General features: G+C 39.4%; 1 protein-coding gene across 1 annotated transcript; it reads right to left on the bottom strand.

Moving 5' to 3' along the window:
- Positions 1-680: 680 nt before the first annotated feature.
- Positions 681-4,443, bottom strand: LOC149015872 (uncharacterized). Its single transcript, XM_089156213.1, has 6 exons — positions 4,229-4,443; positions 3,092-3,190; positions 2,879-2,989; positions 2,474-2,777; positions 1,517-1,656; positions 681-1,393 (listed from the first exon to the last, which is right to left on the bottom strand). The coding sequence occupies exons 1-6, from the start codon at positions 4,394-4,396 to the stop codon at positions 836-838; spliced, it is 1,380 nt and encodes a 459-aa protein (XP_089012339.1). The 5' UTR covers positions 4,397-4,443; the 3' UTR covers positions 681-835.
- Between the last annotated feature and the right edge of the window lie 15,540 nt (positions 4,444-19,983).

The following is a 19,983-nucleotide window of genomic DNA, read 5'->3' on the forward strand; positions in this document are numbered from 1 at the left end:
AATATTTTGGAGTTGGCCCATAATCACATCTCTAGGCCATCATGCTCCAGATCAAGCCCATTTTTCCACTTGAGAATTTGAACGGACCTCTTGACTTGTAAAATTGCATGTTTCATACCCAAAATTCCAAATGTTTGCTTAAATCTTGAAAAATCCTAAAATTTGCAAAAACAACATAAAACCCAAGGTAGTTCCATTCTAAGAGTGTAAAATGCATACTTTATGCCCTAAGATTTCACACATAAATGTGCTCATCACCTGCCCCATCATTGTAGCATGTGTGTTGCCTAGGACATGAGGGGCATGATGACTTGACATTATCCTCACCTTCCTAAGGCTTATCACCAGTTCAAAATACTTCATTCATCTCATGGATGCAAGTTTGCTAAGAGCAACCGAAGCATGTAATTGTTAGTATTTGTCTGTCATCTCTCTCATCTTCTTCTTCTCTCGAATTCATCTCCTTCTTACCCTTAATTTCAGCTTAACTAAGAAGTAGGCCAATCCTTTGCTTGTTTTGAGAGCTTTTTCCCTCTTCTATGATCCTGCCCTTTCATGGGAGATGTTTCTTTTGACTGTTTAATATCCTTTGGATTCATCCAAAAAAAAAGTGACTCTCATAGTTAGCATGACTTGAAGGAGACTTTAAACTAGATATGCTCAATGACTTGCAAGAAGGTATGGAATATTTTTAAAATCCTTTTTTTCTTCTTCTTCTTCTTTTGCAACGAACAGTGATTATTTCATGGTAACACTAAAGCAATAGATTTCCTGGCTAGTTTCCAATGCTATTGATTAAAACAGATTATCACAATAATAAACATAATCTCTAGAGTCAATATTCAACAGAAAAATCTAATTGAGATAATGATTTAAGACCTGCTTCAAGATCTTCAAGGATGAAAGTTTGTAAATCATCCTCATCAGAAGAATCAAAATCAAGCCTATAGTCTAAATTTTCTTTGGCATTGATTAGAATCAAATCCACCAAACCTCCATTCATCTTCTGCCGCTGCAGCACTGTTGTTGTCATTTCTATCAATTTTGCAACAACTTCTGAGGTACATTCTGGGTGTAATTTAAATCCAAACAGCCAGCTAGACATTTCTTGATTGTTCATCTTGAGAAGCAGGATCTGAGCTAGTTCTTCACAATTGAAGTCATCGAAAGAGAAGTATTTCGTGATCCTTCTGTATAATCCTTCATTTGACGAGACTAAACCTTTCATTTGTTTTGTATAACCAGCAAATATAACAATAATCTTTCCACTATCCATCACAGACATGATCTCTTCTAACGCTTCCAATCCGAAGTCTCTAGTACATTCGCGAGGCGTCGGTATAAGCCTATAAGCTTCATCTATGAAAAGAATTCCTCCTTCTGCTTCTGTAATCTGATAATGATGCATTATCATCTTAGTTCACTGCTGTGAATAAGTTTACAAATAGTATTGCAGAGATTTTTTTTTTCTTTCTCCAAAAAAAAAGAAGGGAAAAAAAAAGCATCTCTCACTTACCACTTCCTGTGTTTTCGGTCCAGTTTGTCCAATGTACTCCGCAACCAAATCCGTTCTTTGTACTTCCTTTACCTTGTCTGTAGGTAAAATTCCCACCATATGGAAAAATTTTCCAAGTATCCGAGCTACCTTTGTTTTACCTGATAAACAAACGAAACAATAAATATGTTGTATTAGCAATTTATGAAAAGAATGATTGAAATTACTTGATTAGCCTGAGATAGGTTTTGTATCTTTTCTAGTTTGTAAACAGAAGGTGGTTTCAGATTTCAATTGTGGCTTCTATATTTCTTGAACGTCTCTGTATGTAACTAAGAAAAGGGGAAAGAAAAGCAACATGTACCAAACAAAGATGCGGACGTCCAGTATAAATAGGTTTTCTTGCTTCCCAGTAATCCCAGATGCTACACAGTATAGTTAACATGGTAACTACAATCACTTTTTCCCTTTTTTTTTTAAATTGAAAAATAAAGAAATACTTAAAAACCTATTCAAAGAGATTTACACAACACAATCATATGATGCAGATACACATAAAATCGAAGTCAAGTCTGCAGATATTTCAGTTATGCTCCACGTATATAGAAAGGATTTAATCAGGTATAAAATCAAATTATAGTTGTTAAGAGATAAGAAGGACTCAAACCCTCTCGAGCAGCAGCACTGAGTTTGACTTCAAATATGTATTCGTTATTTTATGTGGATAAGAGAGTCTGGGTGAATGCAAACACGGTGCTGCTGTTGGATAGGATTTGAGTCCTATCTTATCTCTAGCAACAGCTAAGTATCTCATTCTTTATTTTTTCTTATTGGTAGAAGCTAAGTATCTCATTCATGTCTTATGATATTTGTGATTGTAGAAACAACTATACAATGTCAAGCTCTAATTTTGCATAGATGAGTCTATAGGGATGTGAAGTGAACTTAGAAGCAAAATAGTACAATTCCTATAATTACCAGTTCCAGGATTGCCAAGAAATGCCATATGAGGCGCCTTGGGTGTAGAAACTTGCATATCAAGAGCCTTACGCTTCTTATCCAAAACCATTCCCTTCATCCATTTCCTCAGTTGTACTTTTAGCTCTTGCAATCCCACAATTTTTGACAGTTCTTGTTCAAGTTCATCCATCTTAGCTTTTATATCGCTACATAATTCATTGACTTTTCGTTTCCTTTGCTTTCCCAGATGGTTATGGAGGATCTCACTCAAATTCTTTCTTTCTGGAACTTGTGAAAGATGCTTCAATGGGGTTCTTCCATCCTAAAACCATGTCCAGTAACTCAACAGTAGATATTAGTATAATTTTAATTCAACTAATCTGTGAAAATTGTAAATGTGGAATGGTATGCCAAGGTGCGTACATTATCTTCGGCATTACAATCAGCATTGTAGTCAAGCAATGTCCTCACGATTGAGCAATAACCGGTCTTTTGCGAGTACAACACAGCAAGGTGCAAGGGAGTCACCCCTTTCTGCATGAATGTTGCACATCAAAGAGTTACAGAATGCATACGTAAAATTCTTCTCCACTGGTTTTGCTAAAACTGAACAATGAGAAAGAGCAGGAAACAAACATTGTCTTTAGCTGCCACTGAAGCACCATGAGAAAGAAGTAATCTTGCCGCTTCATTGCTACCATGCTTTGCAGCTGTGTGCAAGGGAGTTTCCCCATCCTACAAAAATGACCCAAGATAAAACATGAGATCGATCTTCTAGTAAGTAATGATTGGCTTATCCAGTTGAGATTAGTACAATCCTTTTTCCATTTTTTCTTCCATAAACTGCTTCAATTTCTTGTTGAGATGCTCCGAAGACTCCCACTAGACTAGTTTAACATTTTTTAGTTTAAATTAGAAGTTGAATATTTTGAGTAAGTTAATTGGAATATCATATGAAACAGTCCTGTTTTTGTGGTTCAGTATTTTTCTTTTTTTCTTTTTTCCCTTCAGTTCCTTTCAGAAGCATAGAGGTATATCCGCTAAACCATAATCTATGACTGAAATATTTCTTCTCTGTAAGAAACCCAGATTGAGACCTAATCAGAAAGTTGGAAATTCTGCTAACACAAATCTGAAATAACAGATGCTAAAATAATTCTTTGTCTTCAGGCTCCCACAAATCTGGCAATTTGGGTTACCAAAAAAAAAAACAAATTTGGCAATTTTTATTTTAGTACTCTTACAAGTTTCTTTTATTAGGCCTAATATCTTTCACAAACGATCTAATCCTATAAAAATGGCACGTTTCAAGTTATAATATTTACAAAAATTAGTTAACCTGAAGACTGAGCACAAAAACCCTGATCCCACATTGTCATTTCCGATTTTATTCCTTCAATTTCTCTTTTGGAATGATTGATGAACCCATGTCAAGGCTTTTAAGTTGATACCCAATGCTTCAAAAACCTCTGCATCGTATGCAACTGACATATCCAAACCAAAGAAAAAAAAAGTAGTATAATCCAAGATGAATCTCTTGGATTTATAGACACAGATAAATCTCAGACTTCAGCCATGAACTTGAGGTGGGTAAGAACCCAAGTTAAACAGAACGTGAAGATAAGAGATCAATCAATAAGAAGGAAGACCAAAAAACTAGAAATCTCAGTTGTAATACCGACGGGGAAACTAACCCATATTTGCAAATCCTAATAGATTTCACATTAAAGACACTAGATAGACACGGAGAGAGAGAGAGAGAGAAAGAGTTACCTCATTTCTTCCGTGGAGAGACTCAGGATTTTCTTTAAGCTTCATTTTAAGTCCTACGAGATTTCTAGGCCTGAGACCAAGTATGTGCGTCGGTGCCGGTGATTGATCATTGGGTTCTGGCAACTCATCTTTGGATTTTGGGGTCTCCTTCGTTTTTCTTCTAGGCATTTTCCCCTTCTTTGTTCACTCCTGTTTTCAGTTCAGAATCCAAAGTCAATCTGTTTAGAGACCTAATGGAGTAAGAATTGGCTTAGCAACCGCGTATAGAAACTTTCTTCCTTTTTCTTTGCTTTCCTTTTCTTTTCTTTTCTTTTCTTTTCTTTTTGGAAAGGTAGCTTCTTAGATCGTTCTGATTCTGTTCTGATCACTGGGATCAAACAAGGTAGAGAAAAGGCACAGACGCGTAAACGTTGACTTCAAAAATAAAAGATAGAGAGTGAAGATGTTAATTGTAGAGTCATCGTCTCATTTGACGTTTCTAAAGGTAAGTAAGTTCAGAGATATCACAGAGTCTCCGGACAATTTCTGATATTTTCTTGATGGAATCATATGGGAAGTGAGTATGACAGTGATCTTTTTGCTGCAAGTTCAGAAATTTTCATGTATTCAGAACTTGGAGACATGGTTTTTCGCAAAGCAGATTTTTTATTTATTAACAGAGAGAAATATAGAAGTTTCGAACACCATGATTAGTGGGAATGTGCAAAATGATCAGCCCACTGAAGGTCTCAGCTGCAGCAACTGGACTTTGGGCTATAGCTTCATGCTTATGTGATGAAGAATCTAATGGCATCAAATGTTGTTCTTTCAAATGCCATAATTGCTTTGTATAATATAAAAAAGCTGACCTCAAGTATTGACAGATTTTTGAATGATTTTAAGTTCTTTTCGAAGGAAAGTAGATGCTTGTAAGACTTAACGTCTACAACAGTGCCTGAGAAGGTGTTTAATGCCACTTGGAGACTTAGAGGCGGCAGTTGGAGTTGGAACCACTGAGCTGAACATGTTGATTTCTCCCAATGGTATGTAATGTTTGGAGCAGAAAAATTCATGGCACCCCATACATCTTATTGCCAAAGCTAAAAAGGGGTCAAGGAGGTATTCAAATCTTGGAGTAAAAAGCATTTCACCATCTCGACTAACAAACTGCTGCTTTACAACAAGAAGTTGATAAGAATAATCACGCTGCTGGACCAGCACTGGAATTCAGCAGCAACAATGTGTTTAGCTTCAACAACAAAAGTCTTATATACAATATTTTCAAAACCTTTAAGCTGGTGGATAGCAAAATCTCATCAAAATCACAAGTATGGGAGCTCAAGATATAGTCGATCATACTTGATCAGGAGGAAGGAGTTCTACATACAAGCAAAAGTTCTCACACTAGAAAAAAATTGATATCTCTCAGCTAGATGGAGCATCACAGCTCGACTATGAGTTGACCTACTATGCTTGGGGAGTAGAGAAAGATATACACATCTTACATCTTGACCTCCTCACACTTAAAGCATAGTAGTAGCAATGCTCGATGAAAGAGGTTTAGATATACAAGTCTAAGAGACTAATATACTAGAAACCTATGAGTCGATCACAAACATTCTGTCGGAGCATATCATCTGTAAGACTCGGAAACTGGGCAATAGGTTCCTCGATCATAAAATTCAAACAATCTCAAAAAATATGTTTTTTGCTATCTCCTTTGATGTATCATCCCTTCAATTGAGTTATACATACAACATTATCTTTATGTAATATTGTTGAAACTCTTTTTTCTAATGGAAGACCGCATGTTTCCTAGATGTGTGAGATCATTGATCTTAACCAAACACATTCTTGGCTTACTTCATGAATTGCTATTATTTTTGCATGATTTGAAAAAGTGGCAGCTATTGACATACGCTCTTATTGCTTTAATCTATATAATGATCTTTGTAGGTAATACTCCATATAATTTTCAATTCCATAATTGATAGGGAAAAATCCTTACCTGGATTTGCTTTCTTAAATTATAGAGTATCTGCAGCGGAAGTAAACTGGATCCACGTCCTCGTTCCTCCACCAAAGCTCCACCGGTGTGATTCCACAATCACTAGGAAAAGGAACAAGTTCCACAACCCAAATGTCGTGTGGAAAGGATGGTCAGGAGATCTAAAGCAAGGAACTCCTTTCCTACGTTTCTAGGAGAGAGAGAGAGAGGGGAGAGAGAGAGAGAGATGGGAGCCGCCTTGTTTTGGAAAAAATCTCACGCACAAATAATCTCGTATCTCTTCAATGATGTGGTGGTTACAAATATATAACCCTATATTTTGTAACCACTCTAATAGTGAGTTTCCAATATTGCCCTTGGGCATATAATTAAATTAATAATTATAAAATCTCAACATCTCCCACTTGCACAAGGGAAAGTGTTAATCTCTCTTTCACAATGTGTCCCAGACACAGATGTATATCTCAGATATACACATTCAATCTCTCTGCTATGTATCCTAGATACATAGACCTCTTGTGTCCCAGACACACATGCATATCCCATATATATATATATATATATATATTGATCTCTTCGCTATGTATCCCAGATACATAGACCATTTGTGTCCCAGACACAAACATCCACAAGTCATACTGGCAAAATGGGTTGTGCAACCGATGATATACCTGCACGCGTGAGCCCCAAACTAGAAACCTTCCCGAAGGCCCAGAATGGCACATCACTCAAAAAAACAAATCAAATAAGCATTAGTATACCACAATGTCCTAGGTTTATTCAAACTCACCAGACTAAAGGTATCTTGATTCCTCTGAGAGATCACCTTTTTGTCCTTAAAATGTTCACTAGTGTAACACATACAGTTGGTGTCAGCAAACACTTTTAGGGTGCAGTTGAATCAAGCATTTCCTTTAGCCCCAGACCATCACTATACTTAGGATTGACTCCTTTCCCGGTAATGCCCCTTTAGGTCAAATCAATCATGACCATAGGTAATACCCCAAAGTAGCCACTTCTGTGAAACCCAACCCTAACCTTGATCCGGAAACCTTGTTGTTTGTAGGTCCGACAACCCGAAGTAAAGCAAGAAGTCAGCTATGGGCCATCCCAGTGGAAGACTTGGTGTTTGGCTTAGAATCCATGAGAGTTGATGTCAGTGTTTCATTTATGGAAACTGCACCCTGATGAAGATGGAATTAGTTGATAGACTTGGATTACTCTCTGGCTTGGTTCGAAGGCATTTCTACCTACTAGGTAAGTCACTTGGTGTGTGTGCAAAACCCCTTTATGTTTGGATTTGATCTGAACCTTCATTTCCCTGTTTTGGACTTGTTGTCTTGATTGGTCGACTCATTGGTCGACTGGGCCAGTCGACCAATCCAATCGACCAATGAGATCTGATTTTGCTAATTAGGTCTTTGCTTGCTCTATTTAAGTCCAATCTCGAGTCTACTTCGTATTTTCTACCTCCAAACTCTTTGGCGAACCAGAGCCCTCTGCAAGTCATCTCCTCTGCATTCTTGGTGATTTTCTTGACGGATATTCGTCAAAACTCGTGCTTTTATACAAAAAGGTATGTGATCATCCTCTTCTATGTTTCATCTTTGATTCTCCATTATTTTTATTTCCTTTTCTGATTGAGGACAGTAGTAGTGATGTTGTATCTCTGTTGCAACCATCACTATACTCTTTCCCTCTCTTTTCCTAAGGATCTAAAGCTTGGTGGATGATCTTCATCAAGATCATCACTCGCTTTTGAAGGAAAGCATGTATTCATTCTCTTTCCTTATTTAGATTGATGTTCTTCAGTCTTAGATCTATTTTTCTTGAAGATCTATGCATGCTTTTCATGATTTCTTTATCACATTTAGTGATCCATCATCCTATTGTTCTTGACCATGATTTTTACTATGAATTCTTCAAGAACCATGATTTTTACTATGAATTCTTTGAGAACCATGATTGATCTAATTATGGTAACTTTACGTTTCCTAATTTGTAACTTGAAGACTTGATATGATTAGTGTTTTGAAGTCCTCTATATACTAGTATACTACCATTGTAGTTTCCCTCTTGTTTAGTACTGTAACATCCAACCCAAATCTAGCCCGAAAACCCGATCTGTTTTGGGTGAAGTAGGGTTGTTTAATGTTGACTTTGAAGTTGGACTGTGATTTTAGTTTTACTATCTTTGAAAATCTTAGGAAGCCATGTCAGACCTTTCCCTTAGGGTTGATCCAATGTCCCAAAATGAAGGAAGAAGTCTTTGTGGGCCATCTCAGTAGAAGATATGGTTTTTGACCCAAAACCCATGGATATTGATGATGGTGTTTCCTTATGTAAACCTTATTTGATTTGGAGTTGGACTACTCATTTGTGAAGAAGAACTTGGTTGATGGGCCTAAAGCTTAGTTGGACCTAGTTTGAAGACTTCCCTCCATACTAGGTAAGTAGTATGATGTGTTGAAAGAAGCCCATCCAAAAATATTGAAGTTAAGCCCATTAAATTCCTATTTTTCAATAAGCTGTCCAGGCAGGGGCATTTTGGTAATTTTCTGTTTTGAAGGTTTTTATAAAAGCTTTATTTCTTTCAATTTTGTAGTAAACTTTCCCACTATGTTTCTAAGCCTTGGAGAACGTGGGAAGAGCCCTAGAACCTCTCCTCCAAAGCCAAGGAAGATCCTCAAGCATCTGTTCAGGTTTCTTCATCGGTTTCTCTTCTAAAAGGTTAGTATTCAATTCTTTTCTTCTTTAATTCATTCTTTCTTCTCTACTTCTGATCATGAGAGGGGTATTACACTACTGTAATGACCTCTTCTCTAATTCTTTTAGCCCTAGAGTGAATTGGGGATTCACTCTATGTTCTTGAAGCCATATGGCGATGATTCTTGAACTGGACTACACCAAAGATCTTGATGACACTTTCCTTGATTTTTCTACCTATCTTTATGATTGTGGGGAAGGTCTCATACTATTGCCATGACCTTCCCTTGTGTCCTCATGATTGAGGAGTTGATCCCTAATATTCCTTGGACCATTGCAAACCAAAAGGGAGAGATTTTGAGGGGAAATTCTTGGGAACCCTTTTATTTATGTAATTCATTGGACCCTCCCCAAAACCTTTCTTGATTGTAAATTCTTTGCCCTAAGGGTGAATATTTATTCTCCCTAGTCTTTCCATGGGATACACGGATCCTTGTTAGTAAATCCCTAATCATATGATTATAATTTCTTTCCTTTCACTTTAATTGAGAACCTTATTTTCTCTCATTGGTAGACCCTTCCTAATGCCATTGTTGATTTTGAAATACTAATGAGATGTTCCTTTATCTATCTTGGGTTGTTTTTGTGAGAGTTAATTATGGGTAACTCTCATGAGAGGTAACCATATATGAAACCCTAATGTTCTTTTATCTGTTGGAAACTCCCCAACACCTTTTTAGATTGTGCATTCTTTGTTTCTCTTTACCTAGGGTGAATCTTGATTCTCCCTAGCCTTTCCATGAGAGCCATAGGTTATGTATGATGAAACTCTAACCCCTTTGTTATAGACCTATTAAGATTGATTTTCGAACTAAGATCTCCCCCATGTCTTCATTATGGTTAGGTTGTACTTGGTCATCAACCCCATGAGCAAAGCACCCTTGTATAGCAATATACATGGGGGCAATTGCTAGTGGCGGTCGATTGAACCAAGCGACCACCTGGAGCAACCGCCTAGTTCGGTTGCCGGGGTTTTGCCCTAATTTGCCCCCTGACTTCTATATATAGTAAACCTCGCCTCTTTTACGAATATTTTATTCGTGGTTGCTATATTTGGAGGTTAGACGGCTGTGGAAACGTGCAAGATTCAGTTCTGAATTGCTGTTAGTAATATGGAGATCAATCCTTCTCTGTTTCTGGTATTCTGGTGCAAGGTATTGGATTCTCCCTTCATCCTTTATCTTTCAATTTAGTGTCAACCCATCCCCTCATCATGGTGGCTACCCTTATACTTAATTGTAACTTTCTTTCCAATCTTCTTGATGTGATTCATCCGGAAACGAAACCCTGCTTTCGTGAAAAGGATAGATCCAGTCAAGGGGAGAGTTCTGGGTAATCTATTTATGGTGTTTGTTAGGTTTCTTGTCACCCAGTGGTTATGGGAGTGTTAGATTCGAGATTTAGGCTATGATCACTCGAAATCCGGATTGAAAACGGATGATCAGAAGCCTGAGTTCCGGATTGAAACTCTTTGTTTTTGGGGTAGTCACTAGTGGAGGTCGCTCAACCTAAGCGACCGGCACGAGCGACCGGCTGGTACACAGTAACCATTTGACTTCTAGATTTGATCCGTTTTGATGCATTCAACTTATACCTTATTGTAACCCTGTATATAGGTGTTCTCTGTTTCAAGTAAAAGTCTTATAATAGTTTCTGGAATTCAAGTTAGAAGGATTTTACATAATTGCAGGTAAGGACATGCATTCTTATTTATATGCAATTACATATACATGATGTTTCAGCTGTTCTATTTACTATTCTTTGATCACGTATCTTGCTGTAAATGTATAAAACATGTGAATCTTATTGTATACTTGCTGTTTGTAGTGTTCTTTGATGTACTTCATCTTATATGATATTGCACAATTGTTCATGGTATGATAAAGAGTGATGTAGTGTAGTTGTGATGGAAGGGGTATTCCATTGGGATATCTTGGCTGGAGATATCAGAGAGCTGTGGTATGGGACACATGCTCACTGATGCCTTTAGCACTATCATGATTACTGGATGACATACCTAGGGAGTCTAGAATTGCATGGCTAGGTACCCCACATGCTGTTACCCTTTCGGCAGGGGGATTGAAGCCGGGCGACCCGTGACAATGGTGACGTGACTATGTTTCATCCTACAACGGTAACCAGTCCATGTGGAGACTCAGTGGTCCACTGTTGGTCATGCAATGGTAGGGTTGCATATGTTAGGGTTGGGCTCATGGACGTCCAAGGAACGGACGGGGTGTCGTGAGGAGTCATGAGAGCATCCGCCCCAACAATATGTGGATGACCATAGGGTTAAGGAGTGGAGTCCAACAGCGGTAGCCAGTCCGTGAGGGTTCTCACTCCTAGGTTGCGAAGGATACTGAACCGAGTTGGTTGGTGCCATAGGGGAAGTATCTGGACTCCATATAGTATGTTACCATTATGACTTGCATTGGATTAGACCCCGACATGCGCCAGTACTCATTACCAATGGTCGTGGTGAGAGAGTGTTGACTTAACCCCCAGCCATGGTTTGAGAGCCAGGTGTGGACTTACCCCTTTGCCCAGGATCCCTACAGAGGTAACCAGTCCTTGCCGGATCAGAGTGACTAAACCTACCCAGAGGAGGGCTGGTGTATATCTTAAAGCATGTCAGCTGTTAGAGACTTGCATAGTTAGATCTTAACAGCATTCATATCATTTCATATATGCATTCGTGGATTGTATTGATATATATATGAGAATGGTATGTTCCTTACTGAGTTCGTTAGAGCTCATTCTTTTCATTGTATGTATTATATAAATTGTACAGATGGTTGCACAACGTCGGAAGTTGGAGATGATTCGTATGAAAGAGCCTTCTCATATGAAGCTGATGTGGCACTGACAGTGATACATGAACTTGCAGAGCATGAAGCCTCCTGATGATGCTTGTGTGCACTTTTAGCACCCATTGATGACCGACGGAGGCAGATTGCTAGGATTTTGATGATCGTATGGAGAAAGATTGGAGGACATCTTTACTTGATAATTTAGAAAACTAGTTTTTAGATTTAGAAAAGAAAACCAGAAAGAAGATAATTTAGTTTATTAATTTTGCTTCCGCTGATCTCGATATTATGTTTGATTCTTGATTCTTTCCTTTGATCCTTTCTTGGATATTTATTGGAGTATTTGGACTCTTGTAACCTTTTTATTAATTATTGCACTTTTCTTGCTCTTGATTACATGTATTTGTATTTATTATTATTGATAGACTAAAACCGTGGATCCTGTGACGGATCGCACCCACGGGTTGTCGGGCGGGCAACTGAGGCCGGCGGGCGGGGTGTGGCAAGTACCCTTTTGAACCACCAAATTTGGTTTCATGTTCTAAAACTCTGATTTTTGAAGGCCACTGTCTCTGTTGGTCGACTGAGGCAGTAGACGAATCCAATCGACCAATGAGTATAGCAACCTCATATTTGGTCTGTTTTGGATGTTTTGATATCTTTCCTTTTAAGTATCTTTCCTAATATGTTAAATACACTTGTTTAGGACTTTCTTCACAAGTTTAGTCAAGGTCTTACTTGATTCCCTAAGATCCTTTGCGAGTTATATAAGGTAAGGATGGTTATTTCCTTAATTACATAGATTGCATTATCTAGTTTCTATATTTGAATATCATTGATTTGTTTCCTTAATTAGATTCTTACAAGGATATACTACTGATGCACTATCTTGATTACAGTAGCATTACTCATTTATACTAAATTGATTCATGTATGGTTTACTTACCAAATATATGCAAGTTGGATGTTATTATTGATTTCCCATATATGTGATGTTATGGATTTATGTTTGTGAATGATTAAGTATGGTTTGGAAAGGAGAGGTGTCCTTTTGACACTTTTGTCCTTGCACAACTACGGGAATATTATGGGATGTTTCCGGAGATGCCCTTTGGACACCTTCCTAAACTGTTGGATGACATACTTAGGGCTGTCTAGTACTGTTTGGCTAGGATGTCCTGTTATGTCAGATCCTAATCGGAGGGGTATTGAGATCGAACGACTTGTGGTAGCAATGGGGATTCATTGGTTGTAATACCCAGCCCTATTCTACCCTTGACCCTGACCCGGATCCACTGTTGTATTCAGGTCCGAGGACCCGAAGCGGTGGAAGAAGAGATTTATGGACCATCCTGATTGATGATCATGATTCGGAGACCGAGCCCATGGACATTGACAATGATACCCCTTGCTTAAATGCATTGTCAGTGTTTAAGGAAAGTCTGCGCATCGGAGAAGATTAATATGGTTGATGTACCAAGTGACCTCCTGTGCACAATCCGAAGGTATTCCCCGAAACTAGACTTCTTGATTGAATTGTAGAAGAAAACCTCACTCAATTTGACCTTGTATAGCCTTTCAAATCCCTACTTGAAGTTGCTGTTCTAAACCTGAGTTTTCTGCTGAAAACATTTTGGTCGATACCATCGACCAAAAGCATCGACCAAAATGTCCCAGTCTGCCAAGTTAATGATTCCATGGAATATTCCTTTTCTATTTAATATGACCTCGAGCCTTGAGCCTTTTGCAATCATTTTTCTCACCTGGGAACGTGGGGAGAGCTTCCCAAAGTAGCTCCTTGGTTAGTGTGAAGGGTATCTCATCAAAGACACTTAGTTTATCATTGATTCTTGCCTTCATCTTCTACACTAAGGTATGACTCTTCATTCCACTCTCTACCCTACCATATTCTACTCTTTTCTATTGTCATCTTGCTGATGGGACATTTGGAATGGTGCTGCAACTTCAACCACCACTCTAAGTGCCTACTCATGCTCAATCCATGATTCCCTTAGCCATTCATTGATGCTAATGCTTATATCTCATGCCTAGCATATGTATTCCATGCTTTACCTATTAACATCATACCATTTGATATCAAACTGAGCTATAAAGTGTATTATGTTCATGTTTAACATTGCCATATGATTCCAATCGAATTTCTATTAGTTCCTCTAGCTATTGCATGCTATTCCTCAATAATGCAATCAATTCCAACTCATGCCATGATGTTTATCACTTGAACTTGATAGCTCAAATTGGGGCTTTTTAATTAGACCATTGGATTGGGTTAATTCCTTGATTTATAGTGTCCTACTACTGTTGTTAAGTATGCCTCCAAGTTTCAGATTGATCCGAACACCGGAAGACTCATTTCGGACCAAAATCCCCAAAATCCACTATTCTGCCCGAGGACTATTTTGGTCGATCATTTTGGTCGATACCATCGACCAAAACCATCGACCAAAGTTGTTGCTGACAGCAACCTTGGTCAGTTTTGACTCAAATGACATCCGATCTTCCCGATTTCTTTTCTAACTTATTATTGATGTTTGTTTAGGGCCTTAACACTTCTATTGGACTATTCTTGGTATTCTCAATTCATCATCAACTCATCCAAGGTAAGGATGGTTATATCCATAAACATATAAGTCATCAAATATTGAACTATGCTTTATTCAAGGAATGAAATCCCTAAATTTCTTTCAATCATTATGATGTTGATACATATGTGTTAGAACAGTAACATTTAAATCTTTATACATTTGTTGTGTTACTCTATCATTTTGATTTGCTTATGTTTATAATGATTCGTTTCAATATCATGATTTGAGTACTATTATGAATATGCATTGGATGCATGAGAAATGATGAGATTTGATGTGTGATTGCTTACGTATGACTTGGGATTGGAGGGTGTCCTACTGACACTTCTGTCCTTGGGCATCAGAGGGAATAGTATGGGATGTTCTCCGATGGTGCCTATCGACATTTTCCCGAGTTATTGGATGACATACATAGGAGTGTCTAGTTGTGTGGCTAGGTTCATCCTTGTCGTGTCAGACCCGAATCGGAAGGGCATTGAGACCGAACAACCCGTGGTAGTGTATGGTTGGATGGGCGCTCTAGGCCGGTAGCCAATCCGGTAGGGGACATAAAACCATGCTACGGATACCTGAAAGGGGCCATTTATTGGTAGAGTTGCATATGGATAGACTTGGGCTCACGGGCGCTCAAGACCGGTAACCAATCCGTGAGAGGACGTGAGAGCTTCCTGTTTACTATATGTGGATGACCAATAGGGTTGATGAGTCCGAAATCCGGGATTTCGCTGACTCTAGTGTGAAGGATACTAGAAAGGATCGCCGGGGGCGAGGAATGGACGTATCTGAATCTGACTTGACCGACTGAGTAGATGACTTGCATTGGGCTAGGCTTTACTGTGACATGCGCTAGTACTTGACCAAATGGTGATGTGAGAGAGCGGTGACCGATTTCCCCTTACCATGGTTTTGATGACTTTACCGATCTTCCCCGGGCATTCCCAAGATATGGAAATGGGAGAGTGACTGACGACCCAGAGAAGTACGGTGCTATGACTTAAAGCATGTCTACCTTAGAGACCAGCATTCATAGAGTTAGGCTCATATCTGCATCATATGTTCCATATCACATTGCATTATTATATGTTCTGAATGTGTATGATTTCTAATTATGGAATAACTTCATTGCTGAGTTCTTCGAACTCATTCCTTTTGTGCAAATGTTTTAGATTACATTCCAGGTACCGAAGATTACGATGGCACCTCCTATGAGGCGGACTATGATTCCACATACTACCCTCCGGGTAGTGGCGTCGGTGAGGATTCGTATATTGGAGCCGAGGAGGATTATTATTCGCACTAGGGTTAGCCCCACAGTCGTGCGGGAGCGGCAGCACTGGGTTTACTTCATCCGTACTGTTGAGGAGACTACCATTAGTATAGAAGAAACCCTAGCATAGTGCCCCATTCCCCTGGTGTATTTGTGGAACCATTGGTCTTGTAACTAACTTATCTTTGAGATTATCTTTTGACACTTAGGCATGTATTTGACGTTATCACACTTCTTTTCCGCTGTTCTGAGAGAGTGGTTATCATACCTTCTCTCACCCTTATGATTATGCTTTAATGTTATTGCCTTCCACACTCTGATTTATTTAGTCTTATCTTATTCATGATATTTAGTATTAACTGTTTTTACCATTGATTATTACTGTTCATGATTGTGTTACCGTGTATGTGGGAGGCATGGACCTCAGATCATTGATCCTTGGACTGTGGATCACATCTCGGGTATTCCAAATGGGGTACCGGCTGGGTGGATGTGACAGATTGGTATCAGAGCCCAAGATCAAGTGGAACCCCGACCACAGAAACGGTGACGGAACATTCCGAGTCACATATCCGAAAGTGACTCAAGTGCTCTTAGAAGTGAATAATAGATAACCTGGACTAGAAACCAAAATATGGAAACATAACTTGACTCATGAATAAGACACAATAATATAGACAAAACAACTGAACTTCATTGATTTCATAAGGAAATTTTTTTTTACAAGTCTGAAAAAGAGAAATACATCCAAAATGACATAAAAGAAAATTCCTAGTGATGTCTATGTAGGTGAACGACTCCTGCGATCTATCTGATCCCTCCTAAATCTGAACTCCTCTTCCAGTCGTGCAAACCTCTCACTGAGGGTGCACATGTGTAACTCCATCCTCTTCTGCCGAGCCTCGATCCTCTCAAGAATAGAGTAAATCGACGACTGATGGGAAGCCACATCTGGAGCCTCAGAAGTTGTGTGTGATGGGCCTCCGACCTCAGTAAATCGTGGAGCGGGAACCTCCTCATGCCTCGGAGCATCATCATGACCCTGATCATCATGACCCTGATCATCATCCTCACTATGCTCATCATCGTTACCACCGTCAACATCATCAGTACTATCATCCTTTGAGTCGTCATCTCCTGATGCATCATCGATATCATCCTCATCCTCTGATCTGACCGCATCCTGGAGCCCCATCTTCCTGATCAACCATGCACAAATGGGCTCACCTAAATCTCGACCCTGAATCGTAGGTGTATGCTCCAAGTCCACACCAAAGTACTCAAAGATACGAGTCAAGAGTCGACCGAAAGCCAAGTTCCTATCCCCAGGAAACTCGATCCGATCAATCATGACATTTTGCATGATGTATGCTAAATTGATTTGTACTCCAGTATACATACTATAAATGATCATTGCCTCCATCGCCGACACTTTGCTATGATGCCCTGCCTTCGGAAGGATGTTTCGCCCAACGATGCGAGCGATAACTCTAGCTGAAGGACGCATCGCGGTACCACACCGGGGCATATAACAATCAATGTCATCCCATAGAGTCATGCACACCTCGTATACCTCATAAGGAAGAAGCACCTCTGTGATATCTGTACCAGCAGGAATCCACCAACGGGAATCTCGTACGATCGATACATCTAAGATGCGAGCCAGTGTCCTCGTAGTGAAACTGATCTCTCTACCTCCGACCATGGAATCTATGACAATCCTAGAACCATCCCTCGGATCATCCTCTATACGGTAAGTCAGATTACTATAGAAGTATCTGATAAGATTTGGGTAGACTGGCTGTGCCGTAGTGTATAAGTGAAGCCAATCCATAGCCTCTAATCTCTCTCGGATGCGAAATACCTCTAAATCATCCACATCCACCAATCGTCCGTGCTCGATCGGTATATCATGGAAATAATGCTCGTATAGAACCTCCGCCATAGGAGTAGTGAAATGCTCCTCGTCTATGATCTCAGCCCGAGGAACAAGTCCTCTACCCCTGTCTACTCGTCTCCCTCCTCTAGGCATGGTGTATCTGTTGAAACAAGGAAAGAAACTCATTTGGGTTAGTCTCAGTGTATGATTGTTAGATGAAGGGTATTTTCGTAAATTTTCAGAAAATTCAATTTTTGGTGAAATTTTGATTTGAACATTCTAACATATGCATAAGACCTATACAAGCATACTAGAATACTTTATTTGGTGAAAATCCATCTTTTTGGCATATTCAAAGTGAAAATTCAGCAAGTAAGAGAGAGAAAAATCCCTCTTTTGGCTTGCATTTGTGATTTTTGAAAAATTGGAATTTGACCGAATGGAGAGTGGGAACACTTTGCCCCTAGTAGATCAGTGTTGTAGAAAACGAAATTTTTCTAAAGTTAACGATTTCGGTACAAAAACGTTATGAGATGTGCAAGAATGTGTTAAAACTTGTTGTCTATGCAAGGCATTGTGTTTAAAACCTAGGGAATATGTTTCTAAGTATTCCTAAACATGATTTCTAACATTGGATACAAGTAAAACATGGATTTTTTTGAAATGCAAGCATGAGAAGAAAAAGATAAAAGAGAAAATGAGAGATTTACCTTGTGTGTGATGAATGTAGGTTGTTGTGATGTTGTTGAAGTACCAAATGACCTCAAGAATACTTGGAAGAACCTTTGGAGTCTTTCCCTTGAGCTCTATCACTTTTGGAAGAAGTTAGAATGAAGTTTGAAGGTGAAAATGAGGCTTACAATGCGAATTTTCGTATTCTTTGAGCATTGGTCGACTGGGCCAATCGACCAATCAATCGACCAATGGACCCAGTGATCTCATTTTCTGTTGGATTTTTGGGAAATGTTATTTTTGTCCTATGGATTGTTGTTGGAAGACTAAATGGATGTATTTAAGCATGATTTAAATTTTCAAATCATTTGGACTTGTAGATTATGTTGAAACTTCGAAATTCGGTATTTTGACGTTCTCAGTTTTTGCAGAATGGTTACTTTGAGAAATGGACGTGGGGAATCTAGTGGTCATGGTCGTGAAGAGATACCTGAAGATGGTCATGATCAGCGGACCAATACTGGTGATCAGGGTACCCATGACATACCCAATGCCCCGAATGTTGGAAGCCTTCGTGATATTGCCAATATTATGGGTAATATGATGCAGCAGCAAGCAGCCCAGTTTAACCAGATGATGACCGGTTTCATGACTCTGCATAATGAGACTCGTGCAGGTGTTAATGGAAATCTTCATACTGTAGTCCCGAATGCAGGAGGTTTGGCTGGAACTCCTCATACTTGCTTGATGGAGAGTTTTCTGAAGATGCAAGTGCCCAGTTTCACTGGAGTTACCAAGGACCTCTTGTTTCCTAACAAGTGGCTTCGTGAGTTGGAGAAGGCTTTTCGTCATTTGCAATGTACGGAAGCTCAAGAGATTCTGTTTGCTAAACAGAAGTTGCAACATGAAGCTGACGCTTGGTGGACCTCCACTCGGCTTGTTTTGGAAGGTTTGCATGCGGGTGTTGTAACTTGAGATTTGTTCAAGGAAGCTTTCTGTATGAATTATTTCCCTGAGGCGGTGAAGGATGCGAAAGAAGCTGAGTTTATGGTTCTTGCACAAGGATCTTTGTCTGTATTGGAGTACCAACATAAATTCGAGGAGCTTCATTTCTTTGCGCCTGATTCTCTGAAGCTTGATCTCGCCAAAGCGAAGAAATTCTTTAAAGGATTGCACCCTGCCATTAAAGCTTACCTCACTGTCCAGCCTATAGTGAGCTATGCTCAAGTGGTGCAGAACTTGAAGAAGTTGGAAGAAACTGAGAAGGAGAATACACGTGTGCAAAGGCCCTGGTGGCCTAGAAACCCTGTATTGGTGGATCGTAATGATCGGCGTTTTGTGAGACCTACACCCTATCCCACTCCTGCTTTTCAGCCTAGGAGTGTAGGTCAGAGCCCTGGTTTTCAGCAGCCCGGCTAGTTTAGATAGTATGGCGGGAATCGACAACCAGTGAATGCAAGTGCTAGGCCATTGAATGCGAATCCTAAGCCATTGGTTCAGAAGCCCCCTGTTGCGGCTACTTCAGTAGGACCTAGCAACCCTGTTTGCTTTTACTGTAAGCAGACTGGTCATTTTGCTCGTGAATGTCCGAAGAAGCCTGCCCCAGTGGTGAAGAGTGCTCCTGCTCCTCCCTCTGGTAGAGTGTTCAGTATCTCCAATACTGAGCAAGATGTGAGCCATGATGTGATTATAGGTACATTGTCAGTCGCTTCTATTCCTGCATTTGTTTTATTTGATACGGGTGCATCTCATTCGTTCATATCATTTG

The sequence above is a fragment of the Hakea prostrata genome, chromosome 5 (assembly GCF_041222555.1).
Source record: "Hakea prostrata isolate BN-2017 chromosome 5, UWA_Hpros_2, whole genome shotgun sequence".
Classification (NCBI taxonomy): Eukaryota; Viridiplantae; Streptophyta; class Magnoliopsida; order Proteales; family Proteaceae; genus Hakea; species Hakea prostrata.

What these genes read in the sequence shown, in the direction of transcription:
- LOC149015872 (XM_089156213.1), bottom strand. Translation starts at nt 4,396, where the DNA reads ATGCCTAGAAGAAAAACGAAGGAGACCCCAAAATCCAAAGATGAGTTG. An exon ending in CTCTCCACGGAAGAAATGAG is followed by an intron (nt 3,191 to 4,228) that starts GTAACTCTTTCT and finishes TCATTTTTGTAG; the next exon opens with GATGGGGAAACTCCCTTGCA. An exon ending in CAGTGGCAGCTAAAGACAAT is followed by an intron (nt 2,990 to 3,091) that starts GTTTGTTTCCTG and finishes ACATTCATGCAG; the next exon opens with AAAGGGGTGACTCCCTTGCA.